The sequence below is a fragment of the Microcaecilia unicolor genome, chromosome 9 (genome assembly GCF_901765095.1).
Source record: "Microcaecilia unicolor chromosome 9, aMicUni1.1, whole genome shotgun sequence".
NCBI lineage: Eukaryota > Metazoa > Chordata > Amphibia > Gymnophiona > Siphonopidae > Microcaecilia > Microcaecilia unicolor.
The window spans coordinates 110,711,933-110,736,829 of NC_044039.1; the positions used below are offsets into that span (position 1 = coordinate 110,711,933).

Genomic DNA, 24,897 nt, shown 5'->3' on the forward strand with positions numbered 1-24,897 from the left:
TCTACTATATCTTTTTTGAGATACGGAGACCAGTACTGAACACAATACTCCAGGTGCGGTCGCACCATGGAGCGATACAACGGCATTATAACATCCGCACACCTGGACTCCATACCCTTCCTAATAACACCCAACATTCTATTCGCTTTCCTAGCCGCAGCAGCACACTGAGCAGAAGGTTTCAGCGTATCATCGACGACGACACCCAGATCCCTTTCTTGATGTGGAAACTCAAAAGAATAAAACCTTTTTTCCCAAGGAACATCTTCCGCACCCTAGTACAGTCATTGGTAATAATCCACTTGGACTACTGTAACGCTCTGTACGCAGGCTGCAAAGAACAGACCATCAAAAAACTCCAAACAGCCCAGAACACCGCAGCCAGACTAATCTTTGGATCACCCAAATACGAAAGTGCGAAGCCCCTCAGAGAGAAACTGCACTGGCTCCCGCTCAAAGCACGAATTGAGTTCAAGATCTGCACGACTGTACACAAAATCATTCACGCAGAGGCCCCACTCTATATGTTAAACCTAGTGGACTTACCGCCCAGGAATACCAAAAGATCGGCCCGCAAATTCCTCAACCTGAATTTCCCCAGCTGTAAAGGAATGAAATACAAACAGGCTTATGCTACTACCTTTGCGTACAAAAGTACACAGTTTTGGAACGCACTACCCATGTCCCTAAAAACCATGGCCAATCTAACCAGCTTTCGCAAAGCTTTGAAAACACATCTCTTCAACAGAGCCTACAAAAGTCACCCTCAGTGAAACAAATCATTCCTTAAACCACCCAAGTACTCCAAAACACCTCTCACACGACCTTACCTAACACCTTCTACCTAAATTCCTCTCTCACCCCAGCTTATGATCGACTGTTTTCTTAAATCATGTAATGACGTTCTCATTTCCATACTCTGTAAGCCACATTGAGCCTGCAAAAAGGTGGGAAAATGTGGGGAACAAATACAATAAATAAATAAATAAATATGCAGGTACTTATTTTGTACCTGGTCAGTGGGAGTTTAAGGACTTGCCCAGTGTCACAAGGAGCTGCAGTGGGAATTAAACCCAGTTCCTCTAGTTCTCGGGCATGAGCACTAACTGTTAGGTTACTTCCATTAAGCTGCCTGCTGTGTCTTTGCAATTCAAATGTGGTACTAATCTATTTGATGAAAGCTTTTTTTGAGCTATTATAATCCTTTGAACTGAAATACTTGATCTGGCAGGTTGTATTTTTGGTTGCAGTTACTTTTGGCATGTAGTCACAGTGAACAGTTAGGCTTGAATATGTTTTGTATCTTTAGGCAGAAAAGTTCAAGACGATTACTCCCCCACCCAAGGTTTCTTAATATCCGTTTTGAACAAAGAAGACTGGCTGTGTTTGAATCTGAAAGGACTATGTGCGCACATATAAATCAACCATAGAAGTATTTCAGACTTGTAGGGCAAAACATCTTGCTGCCGTTTGGTATATCATCATTTTTGAGGTGTACATATAGTGTTTTGCTGTCACCACAGTGTTCATATGGGAGCTGGGAGTTTGTTTTCTTTCTTGCATGACTGATCAAGGTCACAGACAGGCAAATAAATCCATGAGTAACATTCAAGCACTGGGGTTATAAAGCTTCAACATTAATTTTTATCAAATCCATGGTGTTCTCCCCCCTCCCCCTTCCTCCTGATACTTTAACTAGATGATTGCCTCAGAATTCAGACTTTCCAAATGTTTTGTATATTATTAATTTCAATAAAAAGGTTGGGAAGAGGAGTGTGGTAGCCGTGTTAGTCCACTCTTAAGGTTATCAATAGAAATCAAACAAAATAAAATATGGAAAAGAAAATAAGATGATACCTTTTTTATTGGACATAACTTAATACATTTCTTGATTAGCTTTCGAAGGTTGCCCTTCTTCCTCAGATCGGAAATAAGCAAATGTGCTAGCTGACAGTGTATATAAGTGAAAACATTCAAGCATTACTATGACAGTCTGATAGGGTGGGAGGATGGGGGTGGGTTGGAGGTATTCATGGGGACATCAAAGCATATCATTGATATTCTAACAGGATGGGTGTGGGTAGGTGAGGGGAGGGTGATCAACAGAGACATACAGCTTTATGGTTTATAATGGGCTAGGAACCCCAGATCCTTGTTAAGTCCTTTCTGTTGGGTGTTAAAATATTCAATCATTCTGACTTCAAAGGTCTTACGTTCTTGTATGGTTTTAAAGTTACCTTTCAGGATTCTCACTGTGAAGTCACTGGTACAGTGTCCTGGTCCTGTAAAATGTTGAGTGGAGATGACAAAACTTTGGCTTTGAACCATGTTGAGGATTGTGGGCCTAATAGCCTCAACAGTCTGCATGAGACATGCCCAGTGGATTATAACATTTTAGTAGAATCAAGCTACTTCAGTACAGTGATTTGTTCCTGAACTTCTTAAGGAGCTTTCCCATTCTAATTTTTCAAAGGGCATTCTCTTTCAATTTCAAACTGTCTTGACCCATAGGTGCATCCTTGCACCCCTCTCCCAGGGCAGTGACGCAACAATGAGCATAACAGAAGAGGCCCTGCAACTGGCCAGCAAAGGGTGTTGATCTTAGGAGCCAGCTCTGTGGCTGCTTGAGCACCCCCCCCCCCCCCAGTCCAGGGAGAGGTAATTTCTTTTGGGTTTAACACCCTGATAATTTAGAAATGTTGGCTCCTATGGTTGAGCGTCTGTGCATGCTCAAAGCACACTAGCTGGCAGGTTTTGAGCATACACAGATTCTCAAGGCCCCATGCTGGCCAGTCACAAAACCTCTTCTATTATGCTGATTATAGTGTTCTCACCTCAAGGGAGGGAGGTAAGAAAATAAACACCCTGTGGGGGAGGGAAGTATAATTTTGGGGGTGCCATTGCACCTGTTGTTCCTCCTGTTCTGATGCTTCTGTTTAGGATTTCTATAATGAACATACATGAAAGAGATTTGCATACAGTGAGTCTCTAATTCTTATGCACATCTTCACTGTGGTAATCCTGAGAACCTGATTGACTTGGTGTGCCTCCTGGAGAGGGGCTGAGAAACACTGCTTAAGGTACTACTATGATAACTCTATAGGATGGACTGTGGTGTGTGTAATAGCAGATTTTTATGTTTACTAAAACTCAAAACATTCTGGGGGCAGACCTTTCAAATTTGCTCTACTATTTAGGAGAAAGTGTTTTTAAATGACTGCAGATTTACTTGGAAAATTTGTTGGAAACATGATGTAATTTCCTTTGTAAGGTCTGTTAAATGTATTTCTAGGAAAATGCCTGCTACAGGTATGTATCTTCATTTTCTCTGAGGACAAGCAAGCTGCTTGTTCTCACTGATGGGGTATCCATAGCCCCCAGGCTCACTCAAAACAACAAAGACAGGTTAATAGGAAATGCCTAAATCTCCATTACCCAATATAGTGGCCTTAAGTACAAGACCACCTACGCATCCACCTTCTCCTATACTAGTGCTCATTTGTGGAATGGTCTGCCTAAATTGGTGAAACTATTTGGCAAAGCTTACGCTCAAAACCCGCCTACCATCTCTTACTTCTGACTGTCTCTGTCACAGCGTCATATTGAGCACCACTACTTTCTCTTTTTCCCTTCCTTGCTTTTACCCTCTCTCTCTTACGCTTCTAAGCCATTGATTGTTTGCTGACTTGATGTATGTTTATGTAGACTGTTGTAAGCCACATTGGGCCTGCCCGTGGGTGGGAAATTGTGGGATATAAATGCTATAAATAAATAAATGGTAGGTTTATTAAAAATGGAATGTAGGCCAATGCAGCAAAATTGCTCTGTAGACTAAAGGGGCAGTGACACTAAAAGATATGTCCTCTTCTGGAACTCACTAGGTGTAAATAGCTGTTTATGTACGGTAGAACGCAGATTATCCGAATTTCCAATTATCCGGACCCATTATCCACCAATACCTAACCAGGCAATCTTTGTGGTCTTCGCAGAGAAAAGCCCTTTCCTTTTCTGTCCCTGTCCTGACTCGTATACAGTAGAAAAAAGCCCTTTGTGCCTTGCTCTTGTGGGAACATGGCAGAGGAAACTGTCTTGCCTATCACTCCTTTCTGGAACATGGCAGATGAAACAGCCTTGCTATCGCTGCTTGAAAATGGAAAAAAAGGGAAAAAGGCACGTTTTGTCATTAAAAGAGAAAATTGATATTGTGGAGAAATTAAGAAAGGGAGTGTTGGGGAAAAATTTGGCTGAAAAATATGGTGTAGGAACAGCAACAATACCTGAAATAAAAAGACAGTGATGCTATTGTAAAGTACATCTCAGTTTTTGAAAAAGATGAAGGGAGTTCCAGAAAAACCATGAAAACGTCACCTATTGAAAAGGTAGATAAAGCTCTATATCTTTGGTTTGTGCAAAAGCGATGCTTGGGCCACCTGATTGCTGGACCACTATTAGCTGAAAAGGCAATGTTTTTATTGTACAGTAGTGTATATATGGTATGTACAAGAAATACAGCACTATACTTTTAAAAACAGTACTTTTTGATTAGAACTTCTTTTTTTCTGCAAACATATTGATGAAAATAAAACTATTGTTTATTATGCATTGCTGTAATCTTGTTTTCTTTACAGAAATTTGATATGTCCAATTGTCTAGATTTATGATTATCCGGACCACCTCTGCGGAGGATAGACTGGATAATCAACATTCTACTGTATATAGATACTAAAGTTCCTTTGGTTCCTTTCACAGGTGTTATTTTAGCCTCAGAACAAGAAATGTCTTCAGAGAACAATGTATTTAAATATCAGGTGTGAGTAGATTGAATAATGATGTGGTGTGACCCACTTATTGATTTAGGGCTTATTTTACAAAGCAGTGCTAGCAATTCCTGTGCGGCAAATGAGAAGCTTCTTTCTCTCATTTACCGCACAGGAATTGCTAGCGCGGCTTTGTAAAAGAGGCCCTTATTGTGTGCAGATTTTCTTTCTTTACCCACTCTATTTCGCGCTTCTATTCTTATTGAATTTATATCTCACTAATGTTAGTGTTGTTGAACTAAAACATTTGATATAGAGCTATTGTCTGACTTTCACAATTCTGCTGCAGGAGCTTCCAGTTCCAACTCCAGTAAAGACTAGGCTTCCTCCAGAATCCTTTGGTGATGCGCTTATGGTTTTAGAGTTTCTCCATGCATTTGGGGAGTTGTTTGATCTTCAAGATGAGTTTCCTGAAGGAGTGACATTAGGTATGATTTAGCTTTTCTTTATCAGAAACAGACAATTGTAATTCTTATTTAATGACTAGTAAAAGAGGCCCGTTTCTGTGTGAAATGAAACAGGCGCTAGCAAGGACCCCCCCAACCCCCCTCCCTGCACCCCTGTCTTTGGAGTTCCACACCCCCGTTAGTCCGTCCCTCTCTGTCCTCTGAGTTTGAGCCCCCTTCGCCTCGGAGTTCCATGCCCCCTACCTCCCTCCCTCCCTGTCCTCTGCGTTCCAGGCGCCCCTCCCCTTCGAGTTTCAAGACCCCCCCCCTCCCCTTACAGTTGCAGGCCCCCACCTCCCATTGGAGTTGCAGGCCCCCACCTCCCCTTCGACTTCCAGGACCACCCCTCCCCTTCCAGGTCCTGCCCTCCCCCCCTGTTGTCCCAGGACCCCCTTCCCCCCCCTCTCTCGTCCCAGGACCCCCTCCCCCCTTCTCGTCCCATGCCCTCCAAGTTCCATGCACCCACTGTCGTCTGAGTTCCACAACTCCGCGGCTCCCTCCCTCTCTGTGGCCTCCGAGTGCAAGCAGAACATGTGCTGCTGCTTCTGCCCTTCGTAAGTGCTGGCTGTTCTTTAAAACTTTTTACCTCCTGCTCGGCCGGCAACAGTAAAGTCCAGTACGCACGGACGCCGCTTCAGACTGCCTTCGCTCTCATTTCGGTTTCAGCTGTGCCTCTGGTCCCGCCCTTCCGCAAACAGGAAATGAGGGTGGGACCACAGGCACAGCTGAAACAGAAGTGAAAGTGAAGGCAGTCTGAAGCGGCGTCCGTGCGTGCTGGACTTCACTGTTGCCGGCGGAGCAGGAGGTGAAAAGTTTTAAAGAACAGCCTGCACTTACGAAGGGCAGGGGCAGCTGCACACGTCCTGCTTGCACTCAGAGGCCACAGAGAGAGAGAGAGGGAGGTGCTGGGCGGTGGAAATCGGGGGGGGGGGGGGGGGGGGGGCTTGGAACTCGGACGAGATTGGGGCTGTCGGACAGGAGTGGGCCTGTGGAACTTGGACGGAAGGGAGTGGAAGGAGGGAGGTAGGGGGGTCATGGAACGTGGGGGTGGGGGCCGACTCTTTACTCACCTCCAGTGGCTGGTGCTGGGTTCCCTTCCATCTCACTTCCCATTGGTCCGACCTGTGACGTCATCCCCAGGGCGGACCAATGGGAACTGTGTTACGAACCCAGGCATCCAGATGGAGGTGCAAATTATTATATAGGATTTACAGTGAATTTGCTAAAGTAACACACAGTAACATAGTAGATGATAGTGGATAGAGAAATTGACCTATCTAGTCTTCCCTGTTTATTCTTGTCTATGCAGTTAAGGATATACTTAAATGTGAGCATTTGTAGGATCATTTCTTGCCCAATGCCAATGTTTTTTTGCTTATTGATTTGCAACATCCAAGGTAGATGTGCAATATGGATTTTCCACACTTATTCCCCCTCCCCAATATCTTAATCACCAAGTGTTATGATATTTGTTTGGTAGCTTTTTGAGTCTGTTTCTTGAATATACAGCTGTCTAGGTCTGTGAACATGCTCAATTATACCCATGCCTGGCTGAAGTTTTGGGAAGTAGTAAACCAGCCATAACTTGGCTAATTCAGTTGTGCACAATGAGGATGATTTTCAGAGCCACTTCTGCTGGTGAGAGAGCTTTATTCACAGAAATGTACTTTTACAGAATGACTCACCCAGCATGCGAGTAAGAAAATGCTCATACAACCTTTAATATATGTATACTTTTGACCTGAAGAGGCAGAGGTGTTCTGAGATTGTTTGGAATATGATACATCTGAAACTTCAAACTTTCAAATTTGTGCATGCCAAGGAGCAGGTGTAACTGTAAACCATATGTTTCCTGGAGTAATTTTCAACGTCAGAATACATACATACTTTCCTTTGAAAATCCAGCAACATCCACAGAGGCAAGTATTTGTTTTTCGAATGTGCATAGTTATAAAGTTTGGTTTATGGGTCATGCATTTGATATATCGCCTGTGTACAACCAAGTGGTTTGCATATTAAATATAGGGACTTTCTGTGTTCCTAGTGTGCTCACAATGTGTGTGTGTGTGTCTTTTTTTTGTACCTGGGGCAATAGAGGGTTAAGTGACTTGCCCAGGGTCACAAGCCTACTGCACTATCCATTAGCCTACTCCACAGACGTAATTGAGTTCACTACTACTCATATGACTCCTTTTCTCATATTTGAAATGTTATCGTTGCAGCAGAATATTTTTCTTTTGTAACGTTTCCTGCACATTAAGATATTTCAGCACATAAAACATGCACTATATTAAGATCAAGGAATCCACTGATTCTCTCCCATAAAGAAAAGGCATAAAAACAAAAGTTAGGAAAGGTTGGGCCGAATTTCAGAGCGTAATAGTTAGCCATGAATGGGATCAAAGTCAGAGACAAGTTAATGGAGAGAGTGAAGAAAACAGAACACCACTATGGTAAAGGTGACACTATTGATGAAATAGTTCTTAGACACAAGACCCAACGTAGCCATGTTACGGCATCCACCCGTATCAGAGGTATGACAACATTTGCAACAAATATGTTAAATTTTTTTTTTGAGAAATAATAAATTAAATGTCCAAGTTTATGTAATAGATATAAAAAATATGCAATAAACTATACTGGTGTGTAACATCTGTCCAATACTCAGTAAATAAAATCTTTCCAGAAAACTCTTGTTTTAACCACTTACGTTTACACATGATGTTATCAGGATATAATATATCTGTACTTGCTTGTGTTGAATATATAAATGTTTGAGAATAACATATATTAGTTTCTACCTGTTGAATGTTTAAACTAACTCCTTTCACAATCAATGAACTCTACCACTGATCCAATATAATATTAATTCAAATCCAATGTGGTAATCTGGCTTGTACTGTGCTACATGCCCTAAAGGGGAAAGAGGGAGAAGCAGTGATTTCCAGCAGATGAGATCACTTGCCGTGAGAATATGCCTCTGTACGCCAGTGGTCTGAGTGAGTGTCTTTGCTTTACAGACTCGCTGAGCTGACTCTTCATAGACACAAAAACTCAAGTTTTTTATAGTGACTTAATTCTCATCACCCTTTTTCCACTCAATTTTTCTGTTTTAAATTTTAAAAGTTTTGTCTGTTTAGAACTTTTTTTTTAATGTTTTTGATTTTCTTGTAAAGAGATATTTTCGTACTGCTGAAAGCAACAATCAAGCAATTGGAAGCGAAATGACTGAAAGCAAAGTTTTCTTCCCTCTAAAAAATTTCCTCCTTTAACTTTAACACTTGTGGATCCACTACTGGAAGAGGAATCTGATAAATCACAAGCATCCTCCCGATCTTTGTTCTCGCTGTTGTACTTATACAGTGGTGGAAATAAGTATTTGATCCCTTGCTGATTTTGTAAGTTTGCCCACTGACAAAGACATGAGCAGCCCATAATTGAAGGGTAGGTTATTGGTAACAGTGAGAGATAGCACATCACAAATTAAATCCGGAAAATCACATTGTGGAAAGTATATGAATTTATTTGCATTCTGCAGAGGGAAATAAGTATTTGATCCCCCACCAACCAGTAAGTGATCTGGCCCCTACAGACCAGGTAGATGCTCCAAATCAACTCGTTACCTGCATGACAGACAGCTGTCGGCAATGGTCACCTGTATGAAAGACACCTGTCCACAGACTCAGTGAATCAGTCAGACTCTAACCTCTACAAAATGGCCAAGAGCAAGGAGCTGTCTAAGGATGTCAGGGACAAGATCATACACCTGCACAAGGCTGGAATGGGCTACAAAACCATCAGTAAGACGCTGGGCGAGAAGGAGACAACTGTTGGTGCCATAGTAAGAAAATGGAAGAAGTACAAAATGACTGTCAATCGACAAAGATCTGGGGCTCCACGCAAAATCTCACCTCGTGGGGTATCCTTGATCATGAGGAAGGTTAGAAATCAGCCTACAACTACAAGGGGGAACTTGTCAATGATCTCAAGGCAGCTGGGACCACTGTCACCACGAAAACCATTGGTAACACATTACGACATAACGGATTGCAATCCTGCAGTGCCCGCAAGGTCCCCCTGCTCCGGAAGGCACATGTGACGGCCCGTCTGAAGTTTGCCAGTGAACACCTGGATGATGCTGAGAGTGATTGGGAGAAGGTGCTGTGGTCAGATGAGACAAAAATTGAGCTCTTTGGCATGAACTCAACTCGCCGTGTTTGGAGGAAGAGAAATGCTGCCTATGACCCAAAGAACACCGTCCCCACTGTCAAGCATGGAGGTGGAAATGTTATGTTTTGGGGGTGTTTCTCTGCTAAGGGCACAGGACTACTTCACCGCATCAGTGGAGAATGGATGGGGCCATGTACCGTACAATTCTGAGTGACAACCTCCTTCCCTCCGCCAGGGCCTTAAAAATGGGTCGTGGCTGGGTCTTCCAGCACGACAATGACCCAAAACATACAGCCAAGGCAACAAAGGAGTGGCTCAGGAAGAAGCACATTAGGGTCATGGAGTGGCCTAGCCAGTCACCAGACCTTAATCCCATTGAAAACTTATGGAGGGAGCTGAAGCTGCGAGTTGCCAAGCGACAGCCCAGAACTCTTAATGATTTAGAGATGATCTGCAAAGAGGAGTGGACCAAAATTCCTCCTGACATGTGTGCAAACCTCATCATCAACTACAGAAGACGTCTGACCGCTGTGCTTGCCAACAAGGGTTTTGCCACCAAGTATTAGGTCTTGTTTGCCAGAGGGATTAAATACTTATTTCCCTCTGCAGAATGCAAATAAATTCATATACTTTCCACAATGTGATTTTCCGGATTTAATTTGTGATGTGCTATCTCTCACTGTTACCAATAACCTACCCTTCAATTATGGGCTGCTCATGTCTTTGTCAGTGGGCAAACTTACAAAATCAGCAAGGGATCAAATACTTATTTCCACCACTGTACATCCAGTGATACACTTTGTTCCACTTCTAATATTGTTCATCCCTTTCAAACTTCTTCAATTTGGTACGTCTTATTTCTTCCCGAAAGACAACCAATGATTCCTTCAACTTATATTCCTTGTCGAATTCAAGCTGGGATATTTTTTCTTTCATTTTTTAAAGCTCTTCATCCATCTTCTCCTTCTCTTTTTTGAGCTCTCCTTTACTTTTCAAGATCAACAACAGAATCAGATCGAGAGAACACTGGTTCAAAATCATGTTCCACCTATTTACAAACATGTCATCATTCTTGAAAGCCAGAGGTGCTTTATTCATCCTCATACCACGAGGAATCCTTTCGATTTTACAATATTCAATCAATGCTATGCTATTGAGTTCAATCCTGATCATGGCTTTAAACTTCATGAGTAGGTTGTCCCATTCCAGTCTACTGGAACCTAATAATGAGGAACTAAATTCATCCGAGCTTTTTAAGATTCTCTGCTGCATCTGCTGAGAACTTAAAGCCCGTTTTCCATAAATTGGCCATATTCGTTCACAATCTCTAAGGAACTCCTTTCACAGTCGTTGAACTCTACCACTGATCCAATATACTATTAATTCAAATCCAAGGTGGTAATCTGGCTTCTACTGTGCTACATGCCCTAAAGGGGAAAGAGGGAGAAGGAGTTCCTTAGAGAGTGTTTAAGATATTTTATCATGAATTATACAAGATTTTACAAATTAATCAACGATATGGTTACTCCTAAAATGATCGTTGAAAAAATATATAAAAACAAAGGGTAGGTCGGTAAATTCAAACAACTGCAGCTAAAAATGAAAAAAACATCAGATATTTGAATGGCTCAGTGTAAGCTACATCATGAGAAAAGCATTTCTTGTTAGAACAAACTTAGGGGTCTTTTACTAAAGTTTAGCTGAGTTATCTGCAGCAGGGTCCATTTTATTCCTATGGGGCTGTGCTTGTAGATACCTCGAGCTAGACTTTAGTAAAAAAAAAAACACTCCTTAAATAACTACAATAGACAAAGCCACTAAACAGAGAATGTGACTGCACATTCAAAAAGGAAGCAACAGCATTAGTACATGTTGATGTTACACACCAGTATGGCTTATTAAATTAAAAGTCCAGGTTGATCTATTAAATCTATTTCTCAAAAACATTTTTATAATACATTTTTTGGCAGACGATGTCATACTTCTGATGCAGGCGGATGCCAAAATGTGGCTGTGTTGAATCTTGTGTCTAAGAAATATTTCATCAGTAAATTTGCCTTTACCACACTGATGTTTTGTTTTCTTCCCTTTCTTCTGTGACGACTTGTCTGTGACTCTGATCACCTTTGGTGTGACCAGCCTTTTTTGCTTCTCTAGTTAGCCATGAATGTCTGCATATGGCAATTTACTCAAAACTAGAAATAATCTCAAAGTAAATATCACACTGCATTATGAGAAGAACCAATTTATAGATACCAAAGAACTGTTGTGGTTTTATATATAGGGTGGTGGTTTAAGGAAATAACCTGTGGCAGTTAACTCTGTGAAATGTCCCAATCTTTAGGTTGTATAACTGGTATCTGTTTCCATTTAGCACAAATCCAAATTTGTATGTGGAAAATGTGCAGTGTAAATGTCATAAATTATAGGGCGAGGTGAATTTTTTTTTCTTTCCAGAGGTTTTAGAGGAAGCTCTAGTAGGAAATGATCCAGAAGGCCCACTCTGTGAGTTACTCTTTTTCTTTCTGACTGCCATCTTTCAAGCCATGGCTGAAGAAGAGGAAGAAGTAGCCAAAGAGCAGATAACAGAAGCGGACACCAAAGGTGAGAAATCTTTTGATTTGTGATGGTTTTTACCAGCTATCAGTAGACCATTATTAAATTGGACTTGGAGAAAATCCGTTATTTCTGGGATAAGCAGTATAAAATGTTTTGTACTTTTTTAGGATCTTGCCAGGTATTTGTAACCTAGATTGGCCACTGTTGGAAACAGGATGCTGGGCTTGATGGACTGTTGGTCTGTCCCAGTATAGCAATACTTATGTACTTAGAGGAAGTCTGCCATCTATGCTTCCTATTTTTTTTTTTTTTTTGTCTTTCTAATATTAATATGGAACTTATGGGCAAAAAAACCTCTGTTTCGATTTTATACAGCAGAGTAAAAAGTTGCTATTGCAAATGTTATTGCATTGAGGTAAGAGTTTTGCAACTAAATTGTAGTAGGATGGCTCTCTCCTATTTTTCTCTTTGAATTATACATGATCTCAGTTTCTTAGCTGATTCACAGGCAAAGGAGATTAAGTAGGTTGCAAGTCCTTCAATTCCTCCATTAACCAGCAGGGATTGCTGAGGCTGTGTAATCAGCATTGTCCGAGGACAAGCAGGCTGCATATTCTCACATGTGGGTCGATGTGTGCGTCGGCCCAGGAATCAGCACTTTGCTAAAGCAAAAAAACAAAAAAGTTTTGCCAGAATCTTCTGGCGCGCATGCACGGTCTAACTTCCTGCCTGCCGCGTGAGCGAGTTCCTCAGTTTTTCTTTTCACAACGAGGTGTGGCAGGTAACTCCTGTGCTCCTCGTTGATGCCCGGGAAAATGAGTCGTCTTTTTCACTTGTTTCGCTTTCAGCGTTGATTTGTTTAAAAAAAATAAATAAAAGAACTTATCCCTTAGTTCCCGTTAGAATTTTTTCCCCTAATTTAAGTTTTCTTTGTTTTTTCGATGCGGCTGGGTTTTTCTGCCGTTGCTTTTTGGCACAATCGAGTCGTTTGATTTCGCCAGTGCAATTTTCCCTTCCATGTTATCAAAGCCATTGAGCGGCTTCAAACGTTGTACTCGGTTCAACCGGACTATCTCAGGTACCGATACCCATTCCTGGTGTATCCAGTGCCTTGGGCCCGACCACAGCCCAGCTGCTTGTAGTCTGTGTCTTTGTATGAAGAAATGGACCGAAATGGATCAAGAAGCCCAGCGAGAGAAAACATTTTAGGGCTCAGTCCGGTCCTTCGATGTCTGCATCGACATCTGTACCGGGGTCGGCGACAGCGTCGACATCGAGGGAGGCATCGACATCAGGAGCAGAGGTAATGGCTGCTGAGAGACCAAGTTGTGCTGGGAGCAGTGAGGCATCAAGTAGGTCTCCACCTGTCTCGAGGCCTCCTGCTATGCAGGCTGGATCCGACCCCGAGGAGATGTAAGGATTCCACGTCGTCCTTGTTAGTACCGAGGAGTCTTGATGACGGACATCGAGCGAAGGCGAAGAAGCACTGTCACCGATCTCCTTCTACACATGGTGCCGGGAGCTCCAGGGCGTTGAGGGATTCCGTACCCGAAACGTGTTGGCGCCGAGAGGACTGCTTCTCTATACAGGAGGTGCCGATACGGCGGTCTCCTAGCAGCCCAGTACCTGCTCCTGAACCTGGGCAGATTCTGCCACCGGCTGTTCCACCGACCCCGCAGCCTTCTCCTATGGCGGCTCTCGACGAGTGCATCCAGGCCCTGCTTCCAGAGCTTCTGGAAGGACTGCTGCGTTGGTCTGCTTCAGTGTCGGGAGTGCTTGCGCCTTCCGTACCATCTGCTGCAGCAGCATCTGGCCCGTCACCTGTGAAGAGGTCCCGGTTAAGCTGCACCGGTGTTGGCTGCCACCCAGGTTGACTCCCCTTAAACGTCTGTGGAGGATGCTTCGCTGCAGTCCCTGCGGTCGTTGGCTTCTTGACATCGCCATCGAGGACGTCAGTCCTCGGTGTCGAGGCAGGCTCAGTCTCTGAGTTTCCTGAGAGAGGTATTTACCCGATACTGAGGAGGAGCGTTTGGGGGAGTCTGAGGGAGATCTCAGATACTTTTCTTCTGATGAGTCATATAGGATTCCCTCTGAACCTTTCTCTCCACCTGAAAGGTGGCTATCTCCTCCGGAGAGTCTGTCCTTTAGTTTTTTTGTTCAGGAAATGGCTTCGGCTATTCCATTCCCTGTGGAGGTTGAGGATGAGCCCAGGGCTGAGATGCTCGAGGTCCTGGTCTATCCTTCTCCACCTGTGACGGCTCCTCTACATAAGGTACTGAAGGGAAGTCCTTATGTGAAACTGGTCGTTCCCTCTGTCTAGCCCCGTGATCCCGAAGAAAACTGATTCCCAGTATCAGATCTACTGTGAACCTGGATTGATGAGGTCTCAGTTACCCCACAATTCCATGTGGTGGACTCCACCCTCAAAGAGCCAAGAGTACTAGAGACTATGCCTCGGCGCCCCAGGATTCTTTTGGGAGGAAGACGGATTCCCAGCATCGGATCCACGGTGAATCTGGATTAATGAGGTCTTAGTTACCCCACAATTCCATCCTCAGTTACCCCACAATTCCATGGTGGTGGACTTCACCCTCAAAAGAACCAAGAGTACTAGAGACTATGCCTTGGCGCCCCAGGATTCTTTTGGGAGGAAGACGTGTCAGGCCGTTTTGCTCGCCGCCCGAATCCAGTCTTACCAGAATTTTCAATCTATTTGATTCAAGCCTCTCATTAATATACAATGCTACCCCTCCAACAATTCGATCCACACTATCACTACAATATAATTTGTACCCCGGTATGACAGTTAACCACTGCTTATCCTTCTTCCACCAGGTCTCAGAGATACCTATTATATCTAATTTTTCATTTAGTGCAATATATCCTAACTCTCCCAGTGTGGGCTAGTGTGGGCAGACATATACGGTCTGTGCTGGGGCTGGTGGTTGGGAGGGGGGACTAGTGTTGGGCAGACTTATACGGTCTGTGCCGGGGCTGGTGGTTGGGCGGCGGGGATAGTGCTGGGCAGACTTATACGGTCTGTGCCAGAGCCGGTGGTGGGTGGCAGGGATAGTGCTGGGCAGACTTATACGGTCTGTGCCAGAGCTGGTGGTTGGGAGGCGGGGATAGTGTTGGGCAGACTTATACGGTCTGTGCCAGAGCTGGTGGTTGGGAGGCGGGGATAGTGTTGGGCAGACTTATACGGTCTGTGCCAGAGCCGGTGGTGGGTGGCAGGGATAGGGCTGGCCAGACTTATACGGTCTGTGCACTGAAGAGGACAGTACAAATAAAAAAAGTAGCACATATGAATTTATCTTCTTGGGCAGACTGGATGGACCTTGCAGGTCTTTTTCTGCCGTCATCTACTATGTTACTATGTTACATCTTATTTCTTAGGTTCCTGACATTCTCATATAGACATTTCAAACTGTGTGGTGTTCCTATTTACATGATGCTTAGTACTTGACAGTATTAATTTGCAATCTTTTGTCTGATTTTTGTTTAAGGACACCTGATCTACTACGGTCTGTTTTTCAACCTCACTATCAGGATACCCTATCTTCCCTATTTTGGTGATATCTCTGAAAGATACCTTATCCTGAACCATGTGCTTTTGAGCGACTGTCGACCCCCCCCCCCCCCCCCCCCCCCCCCCCCCGCCGTTTCTAGTTTAAAAGCTGCTCTATCTCCTTTTTAAATGCCGATGCCAGCAGCCTGGTCCCACCCTGGTTAAGGTGGAGCCCATCCTTTTCGAATAGGCTCCCCCTTCCCCAGAATGTTGGCCAGTTCCTAACAAATCTAAAACCTCCTTCCTGCACCATCGTCTCATCTACGCATTGAGACTCCAGAGCTCTGCCTGTCTCTTGGGCCCTGCGCGTGGAACGGGTAGCATTTCAGAAAATGCTACCCTAGAGGATCTGGATTTGAGCTTTCTACCTAAGAGCCTAAATTTGGCTTCCAGAACCTCTCTCCCACATTTTCCTATGTCATTGGCACCCCCATATACCAAGACAGCCGGCTCCCCCCCAGCACTATCTAAAATCCTGTCTAGGTGACGCGTGAGGTCTGCCACCTTTGCACCAGGCAGGCAAGTCACCAGGCGATCCTCACGTCCACCAGCCACCCAGTTATCTATATGCCTAATGATCGAATCACCAACTACAACAGCTGTACTAACCTTTCCCTCCCGGTCAGCACTTGATGACATATTCTCGGTGCGAGAGGATAGTACATCCCCTGGTGGGCAGGTCCTGGCTACAGGAGGTACTTCCTACTTCACCAGGGTGATGCTCTCCTTCTCGGAGACCTCCCTCCTCCAAAGTACCACAGGGGCTACCAGACTGGAGGCGGGACTCTCTACAACATCCCTGTAGGTCTCCTCTGTGTACCTCTCTGTGTCTCTCAGCTCCACCAAGTCTGTTACTCTAGTCTCAAGAGAACGGACACGTTCTCCGAGAGCTAGGAGCTCTTTGCATTGGGCACACACACATGACATCTCACCAACTGGGAGATAATCATACATGTGACACTCAATGCAAAAGACTGGATAGCACCCCTCTCGCTGCTGGACTGCTGACTCCATCTTAGTGTTTTTTAGTTTTTCAATAATTTAAAACTTGCTACAGTATTAAGGATATTAGCCTAATATAAAAGTGTCTTTTAGTTTATATTTTATGATTTATTTCATGTTTCCTTCTTAGATGGTAATGAAATGTATTTAAAACTCTGTAAGAGCACTCCTTGCTTGTTACCCTAATTACAATAACTATAAATGAAGAGTTGTTCTAGGGGTGGGTGGGAAGACAGAATCTAGCAGGCACTGCAGGATCTAGTTTAATCTGTTAATGCTATGGTACAAAGTTTTTAAAACTAAGTGGAAAAGACAATAGAGACTAGTTGATAAAATTTGCTTTTTATATTTTTATTTTGCCTAACACTAACCTACAATTCCTCCTTTAAACCCCAATCTTTAAGTTCCCAAAGCACAAAGCAAAATAATATTCATTTACCAGTGAAATGTCCTCTTCACTCGGAACTTCTCAGAAAGGCTTCTGGGCCACATGGCCTCTACAGTTCATGTATCTCCCATGGCACATCTGCATATGAGATCAGCTCAATGGACCCTAGCTTCCCAGTGGTATCAAGCTGCGGAGGATCTGGAGAATGTGATCCAACTGTCCACCGATTTTCAAAATTCTCTTCAGTGGTGGACAGTCCGGTCCAATTTGAACATGGGATGACCATTCCAAATTCCTCAGCCACAAAAAGTGCTGAAGACGAATGCATCCCTCTTAGGGATGGGCTTCACATTCAAGGAGCCTGGTCCTTCCGGTAAACAGGTCTTCAGATCAGCCTCCTGAAATTATGAGCGATCTGGAACGCTCTAAAGGCTTTCAGAGATCGGCTGTCCAACCAAACCATCTTGATTCAAACAGACAATCAGGTTGTGATGTATTACTCCAACAAGCAGGTGGCCACCGGATCTCGCCCTCTGTGTCAGGAAGCTATTCAGATGTGGTTTTGGGCATGCCGTCAGGGCATGTTTCTCCAAGCCACTTAACTGGCAGGTGTAAACAGTCTGGCCGATAGGCTGAGCAGGGTTATGCAACCTCACAAGTGGTCACTGAACATTGACGTAGCCTGCAAGATCTTCCGAGCTAGGGTCACCCCCCCTCGGTGGATCTTTTTGCCACTCGGATCAGTAACAAGGTCCCTCAGTTCTGTTCCAGGCTTCAGGCCCACAACAGACTAGCGTCAGATGCCTTTCTCCTACATTGGGGAACAGGCCTTCTGTATGTGGATCCTTTCATAACTTTAGTAGGGAAGACTTTGCTGAAACTCAGGCAAGACTGCTGAACCATAATTCTGATTGCACCCTTCTGGCCGCGTCAGATTTGGCTCCCTCTTCTTCTGGAGTTGTCCTCCGAAGAACCGTGGAGATTGGACTGTGTTCCGACCCTCATCTCTCAGAAGGAGGGGTCGCTTCTGCATCTAAACCTCCAATCTCTGGCTCTCAGAGCCTGGATGTTGAGACCTTAGAATTCGCCTCCTTGGGTCTTTCAGAGGGTGTCTCCCGAGTCTTGCTTGCTTCCAGGAAAGATTCCACGAAGAGGTGTTACTCTTTCAAATGGAGAAGGTTTGCCGTCTGGTGTGACAGCAAGGCCCTAGAACCTCTCTCTTGTCTTACACAGACCTTGCTTGAATACCTTCTACACTTGTCAGAGTCTGGTCTCAAGACCAACTCCGTAAGGGGTTCACCTCAGCGCAATTATTGCTTATCATCGGTGTGTAGAGGGCAAGCCTTTAGTTGTTCGCTTCATGAGAGGTTTGCTTTTGTCAAAGCCCCCTGTCAAACCTCCACCTTTATCATGGGATCTCAACATCTTTCTCACCCAGCTGAAGAAAACTTCTTTTGAGCCACTGAATTCCTGCCACCTGAAGTACTTAACCTTGAATGTCATTTTCTTGGTGGCTGTTACTTCAGCTTGAAGGGTCAGTCAGCTTCAGGCCTTAGTAGTGGATGCACCTTATACTAACTTTCATCGCAACAGAGTAGTCCTCCGCATACACCCTATGTTCCTGCCAAAGGTGGTGTCGGAGTTCCATCTGAACCAGTCAATTGTCTTGCCAACATTTTTTCCCCGACCTCATACCCACCCTGGTGAGAGCAGCTTGCACACCTTGGACTGCAAGAGAGCATTGACCTTTTACGTGGAGCAGACAAAGACCTTCAGACAGTCCGCCCAGTTGTTTGTTTGTTTTGATCACTGCAGGAGGGGAGTAGCCATCGGAAAATGCACAATCTCCAATTGGCTAGCAGATTACCTATCCTTCACTTATGCTCAAGCTGGGCTAACTCTGGAGGGCCATGTCATGGCTCATAATGTTAGAGCCATGGCTGCGTCGGTGGCTCACTTAAAGTCAGCCTCCATTGAAGAGATTTGCAAGGCTGCAACATGGTCTTCAGTCTACACATTCACATCTCACTACTGCCTTCAGCAGGATACCCGACGCGACAGTCGGTTTGTGCAGTCAGTGCTGCAGAATCTGTTTGGGGTTTAGAATCCAACTCCATCCCCCAGGCCCATTTTATTCTGTTCCAGGCTGCACTCTCAGCTAGCTGTATATAGTTTCAGGTTAACCTATGATATTTTTTCGCCGTTTCGAGGTCCAACTGACCAATGTTCATTGAGTGAGCCTGGATGCTAGGGATACCCCACATGTGAGAATAAGCAGTCTGCTTATCCTTGGAGAAAATGAAGATACTTACCTGCCGCAGGTATTCTCTGAGGACAGCAGGCTGATTATTCTCACAGTCCCTCCCACCTCCACTTTGGAGTTATTATTGTTATGCTCTTAATTTAACTGAGGTACTCGATCACACGGCGAGCGGGAAGTTAGTCCGCACATGCACGGAGCGTGCTGCACACACACCAGAAGACTCTGGCAAATCTTTTTTGCTTTTGCAAAATGCCAATTCCCGGGCTGACGCGGACGTCAACCCAAATGTGGGAATAATCATCCTGCTGTCCTGGGAGAATACCTGCTACAGGTAAGTATCTTCACCACTTTTGAGCAGTATTTATTACCTTTTTGTTAAAATACTAAAGCTTGCTCTAAGTTTTTATTTAAAACTGCTCTGCAAAGTTAGCTTTGGGTTAGATAAAAATCTATTTGTTTCCTAACAGATCTAACTGAGGCTTTGGATGAAGATACAGACCCTACAAAATCTGCTCTGACAGCAGTTGCAGCTTTGGCAGCTGCCTGGCCACAGTTACACCAGGGTAGGTAGAGAATTTTTTACTTTAACTAAAGAGATATTACTGTTTAATAAATTTGGAAACTTGTTCCCTTATACCAGGGGTAGGCAACTCCGGTCCTCGAGAGCCGCAGGCAGGTCAGGTTTTCAGGATATCCACAATGAATATGCAGGCGATAGATTTGCATACCATGGAGGCAGTGCTTTGCAAATCTATCTCCTGCATATTCATTGTGGATATCCTGAAAACCTGACCTGCCTGCGGCTCTCGAGGTCTGGAGTTGCCTACCCCTGCCTTATACGACAGGTTCACCCCTTATTCTTAATGGTTCTATCACCACAGACTATGGAAGCAGTCTCCTCTACAAGCAGAGAATTGTATTGTTAGAATGAACATCCATGAATATCCTTACACCTCACAATGTACAATGCAGGCGAGGAGATAAGATTGTTATTTTTCCCAGCACCATATAGGACTGCACTTGCATTGTCTTAAACATAAGATGTGCCATACAGAGTCAGATCGATGTTCTATCAACAGGAAGTTCTATCAGAAGGGGCAAGACTGTTGTATTGACTTGTTCACTGTAATACTGTTTTAAAACAATAAAAATACTAATAATAAAAAAAAAAAAGACTCTACAGAGGGAGGGATAAAGGCTGAATGGAAGCAGTTTTTTTTCACTGCTGAACTTAAATGCAAGTTTGAAGGGTTGTGTGGGGAAGGAGGAGGAATATACTGGGACCCAAAAGAGGAAGAGGAGAAGAGAGCATTTTGGGAATGCGAGGGAGAGGGGAAAAGGAGAGAGAGAGCCAGAAATGGTTGACTTACGGACAGAGGTTGATGATAAATTAAATCCACTCCGAGGAAAGGTTGGTAAGTAGTGAAGTGCCTCAGGGTTTGGTGCCGAGGGCCAATAATATATTTGTGAACAACATTGCTGAAGGGTTAGAAGGAGAGGTTTGTCTTTTTGCAGATAACGTGAAAATTACCAACAAAGTTGATACAGAGAGAGTAGAAAGCATGAGAAGAGATCTACGTCAATTAGAGGAATTGTCTAATGTTTGATAGTCAAAATTTAATGTGAAGAAGTGCAGAGTAATGCGCTTTGATTGCAGAAATCCAAAGGAGGTTTGAGTTGTTTATTTTATTTGATATACTGATAATTACAAAAAAAAGTGTTTAAGTAGTTTAGAATAAAAATTTTAAATAGCCTACATTAAACACAATATAATGGAAAACATATATGCTGAATATACAATAAAATTTTTAAACAACCAACGTAAAACAATACAATTCCCTAAAAAAACCCTAAATAATCGTAATTAAATTTCATATAACAAAAATATTGTAAAAAATAATTTCAGAGTAATTATACATGAAAATCAAAATAGAAGTATAAATCTCGTAATTCAAAGCACAGAGAAACCGCAATTCTCTTGAAACAACTAGGTTTTCAAAGCTTTTTGAAAAGCAAGATAATTCAACTGGCAGAGAATTCCAGAGACAGGAGCCAATATAACAATAATGTATGAGATAGAAGGTGAGACTAATTCTCAGGAGAGAGACCTTAGTGTGACAGTGTCCGAGGATCTTAAAGCTACAAAACAATGTGATGAGGCGGTGGCTGTAGCCAGAAGGATGCTAAGCTGCATAGGGAGGTATAACCAGCAAAAGAAAGGAAGTGTTGATACCCCTGTATAAGTCATTAATATGGCCCCACTTTTAGTATTGTGTTCAGTTTTGGGGAAGGTATCTGGCAAACGTATTTGCATTGGTATGATATACAGACCTCCTTCACGGACAGAAGAAATGGACAGATTTAATTGAAGATTTTCAAAATATAGCTGTGAAAGGGGAAGTACTACTAATAAGTGATTTTAATATGCCAGATGTTGATTGGGGTACCCCTTTTGTGGTTTAAGAGTTCAATACCTAACTTTATTTAGTTAAGGATTATCTCAAGGAATTGCTGTCTGGATGGGAACTTTTTTTTACACCTTATGCTGTGAAAACTCCATATGTTTGAGGTGGAATGAACAAGACAGCAATTGATCTTGTTTTCCTATCTTAACATGTCGCAACGGAGACAAGAGTGCTTGACTAAGATGGCAGCTACAAAGATGACAAAGGAATCCAGCCTGGATGTTGATTCAACTGCTGCAGCCAAGGAGGTCTTGCTGACAGAAGTCTGTATCTGGCTTAAGGACATCAGAGCAAACCTTAAGTCTGTGCTATATAATTTTTTTAATTGAATTTCCAAGATATATGATTCAAGACAACATCTTGAAATAGGCAAAGGGATAATATTACAGCAATTAACATAAGTCAGAAATAACAAAAAGAGGAATCTGAAAACATACCATTCATAAAATCCATAATTATTGAAGGACTGCAAGAGATCAAATCTCACAGTAGAATTTGAACATTAATAAGGAATAATTCCCTAGGGTGCAGATATATATACTTATCAATCGATTAGAGATAGTTTAGATTTAAATACCAGAGCCCCCAGTAGAATGAGGGACCACATCTTGATCCTGGCCCACTGTCTTGTTGCTCAGAAATATCACCAATTGTGAAGGATTCATATTCTTATATTAAACTATACATTTACATGGAAATTTCAACAAGAAAACAGCCCCGAGGGCCACTACCCTGGGTCTCATACGAAGAAGTTTTTTATAACACCTCTGAGAAACTTTGGCCACATCTGGGAACATACTGTCTTCTAATGTACAAAAATTAGTGTCCCTATGTTGAAAATAGTTTTAAATGCCAGTCTCTATCATAATTTAATGCCATGGTAGCAACCAGTGTGGCTGGAATCATAGATTATTCTTAAGATGATTCAAGAAAGGCTGTTAAATTTAAACTACCCTCAGAAATAAGTGACAAATGATCCACACCCCCTTCTACAGTCTTTTTCTTAAATGGCGGAAGATAGAATACCCTAGAAGCAGGGGGGTATTGACTCTTTAGGTACACAAAGTATTTGAAGAAGATATTTTTTGAATGTTTCCTGTGCAGAGGTATCCTAGGAAAATTTATTATTCGAAGTTTGCATACTTGGTTCTCCAAATTTTCACATTTAAATTCTGAACATGTTTGTCCCTTAATTAATGTAGGAACTGTGGTATCATTACGTTGAATGGAAAATAGTATGTGATTCGACTGAATTCTGTAACACAAACATTTTTGAATTTTGAGCCTCCACCTTCTGTTCCAAAGCCATGACATTTTGATCCATAGTAGTTATTTTGCCAGCTTGAACTGAAATTTGTGCTGTTATCATCTGAGCAAGGGACACTATGGTTTTCAATATCTCCTGTAAAATAAATGATTACGGTCTTACTGGCTCAAATCCAGCAGGCTGGGGCACTACAGACTGTGTTCGTCCATCCCCTGGGGGCTTTGCAACTTCATCTGAACAACTCCAATGATGGCCTTATTATCTCCTACGTCTCCAACCGGCACCAGCAAAAACCACTTCCTGCAAATCAGGCACTGTTACTGCTGCGTTTCTAGCCCCTGGGAGACCACAGAATGGCTCCCATCGCACAAACGCCCAACTCTCGCCAAGATTTCCCTCTCTCAGCAGAGCCAGATTAGATGATGGCTGTCTCCCTTTGGGGCTGAGCAACACACTGCTGCCCAAGGATGTGGAAGGCTGACCACTGCCCTGCTACAATCCACGGGCTTGCTCTGGTAGATGGTAAACGCTCCAGAGTTGTTTGTTGTGTGAGAACAGGAGTACTAGTTACCACCCCAGAGCTTATGGGGGTAACTTTCCTTGGTCTCCTCTTAGGCATTTTCAAAAAGGAAAAGCAGAGCTCTGAGCACATGTCTGCTCTCTAGTGCACCATCTTGCCCTCTACCTTAAGGCTGTTCTAGAGGAACTGGCATCTTTGGGTGCAGATTTGAGAGGGGAGATCTCGAAGCTAGGGCATCACCTTGAGGAGGCTGAATCGAGGCTTGAAGAACAGGCTGATGCCGTGATAGGCATTGACAAACAGATGGGAGAGATAAGTGCAGCATTCTGTGATCATTCACAAAAAAAATTGAAGATCTTAATAGCCGCAGCCATCCTGCAACTTGCGGTTCCAAAGAGTGCCTGAGACTCCTCACTGTGGAGACTATATAATGGTAGTACAAAAAATTGCGAGCTACATTCTATCGTTAGGGGAAGTTGGACAAGGTTGATATTGTTAGGACTTTGGAAACCAAAGGCCAGTGTATTCCTAATGATATATTTGCTTGTTTTGAAAGCTACAGGCATAAGGAGGCCATCTTGCCTAAGGTGAGGGGCAGCACTGCCATTGTGTGGGACACTTATGAGATTTCAGTCTTTCAAGACATCACTGCTGAGACATTGTGTGGACAGGGAAACTGCGGGCCCTCATTGCATATTTCCATGAAGAAGGCATACGATATTGCTGGCAGTTCCCTTTTGCTCTTCAGTTTGAATAAGAAACTTCCTGGTTCTTCCCAATGGGAAATCAGCTCCAACCTCCCCATGAATGGTCGAAACAACACAAACCTTTTGCTCTGTGTGATTGCCCTCTTTTGGCATAGAGTATCTACTGGGAGAGGCTGACTGCAGGCCTCAGATGTGGATGTATGTGTCTGTGGACAAAAATTGCTGAGGGTAGCCATTTGTGAGGTGGCCTCTTGATATCTTCTCATCTCTAGTGGGGTTATCAGCATTGAACTATATGGTGGCCTATTTCAGCAACATAGAGCTAGTATATTCTTGGACTATGCTTGTGCAGCTTTTTTACCTTCATAATGTTGTTTAATGTTGAGGTGTTTATAATTTTGTCAGTGCTTGTTATCTTTTATTGGCATTGAACATTTGTTTGGGGAATGGGAGTGGTGGGTTTACTTCCAAATGAGGGTTATTTTATATTTTAAGGATAGAGTAGGTAGGGATAGGACACTTTGCAAAAGGGTATGGGGAGGTAGGGGGTTTAGGTAGGGGGGTCAGGAACGTAGTAGGAGGATTAGAATGGGAACATATTAGGGGTACCATGGAATTGGATATCAGACAAGAAGATTTGGACCTCTTCCCCATTTTATATTTTTGGAAGAGCTGTGATTATGTATGCTTCCTAACTTCCTTTACTTTACAATATGGGGAACTTA

At 43.3% G+C, this 24,897-nt stretch overlaps 1 protein-coding gene across 1 annotated transcript in view; it reads left to right on the forward strand.

Moving 5' to 3' along the window:
- The window catches only part of BAZ1A (bromodomain adjacent to zinc finger domain 1A), a 763,171-nt gene that overhangs the window by 388,363 nt on the left and 349,911 nt on the right, over positions 1-24,897 (forward strand). Inside the window, 3 exon segments of the mRNA XM_030214053.1 lie at positions 5,107-5,245; positions 11,891-12,037; positions 19,681-19,776. Coding sequence (XP_030069913.1) covers positions 5,107-5,245; positions 11,891-12,037; positions 19,681-19,776 — 382 coding nt within the window.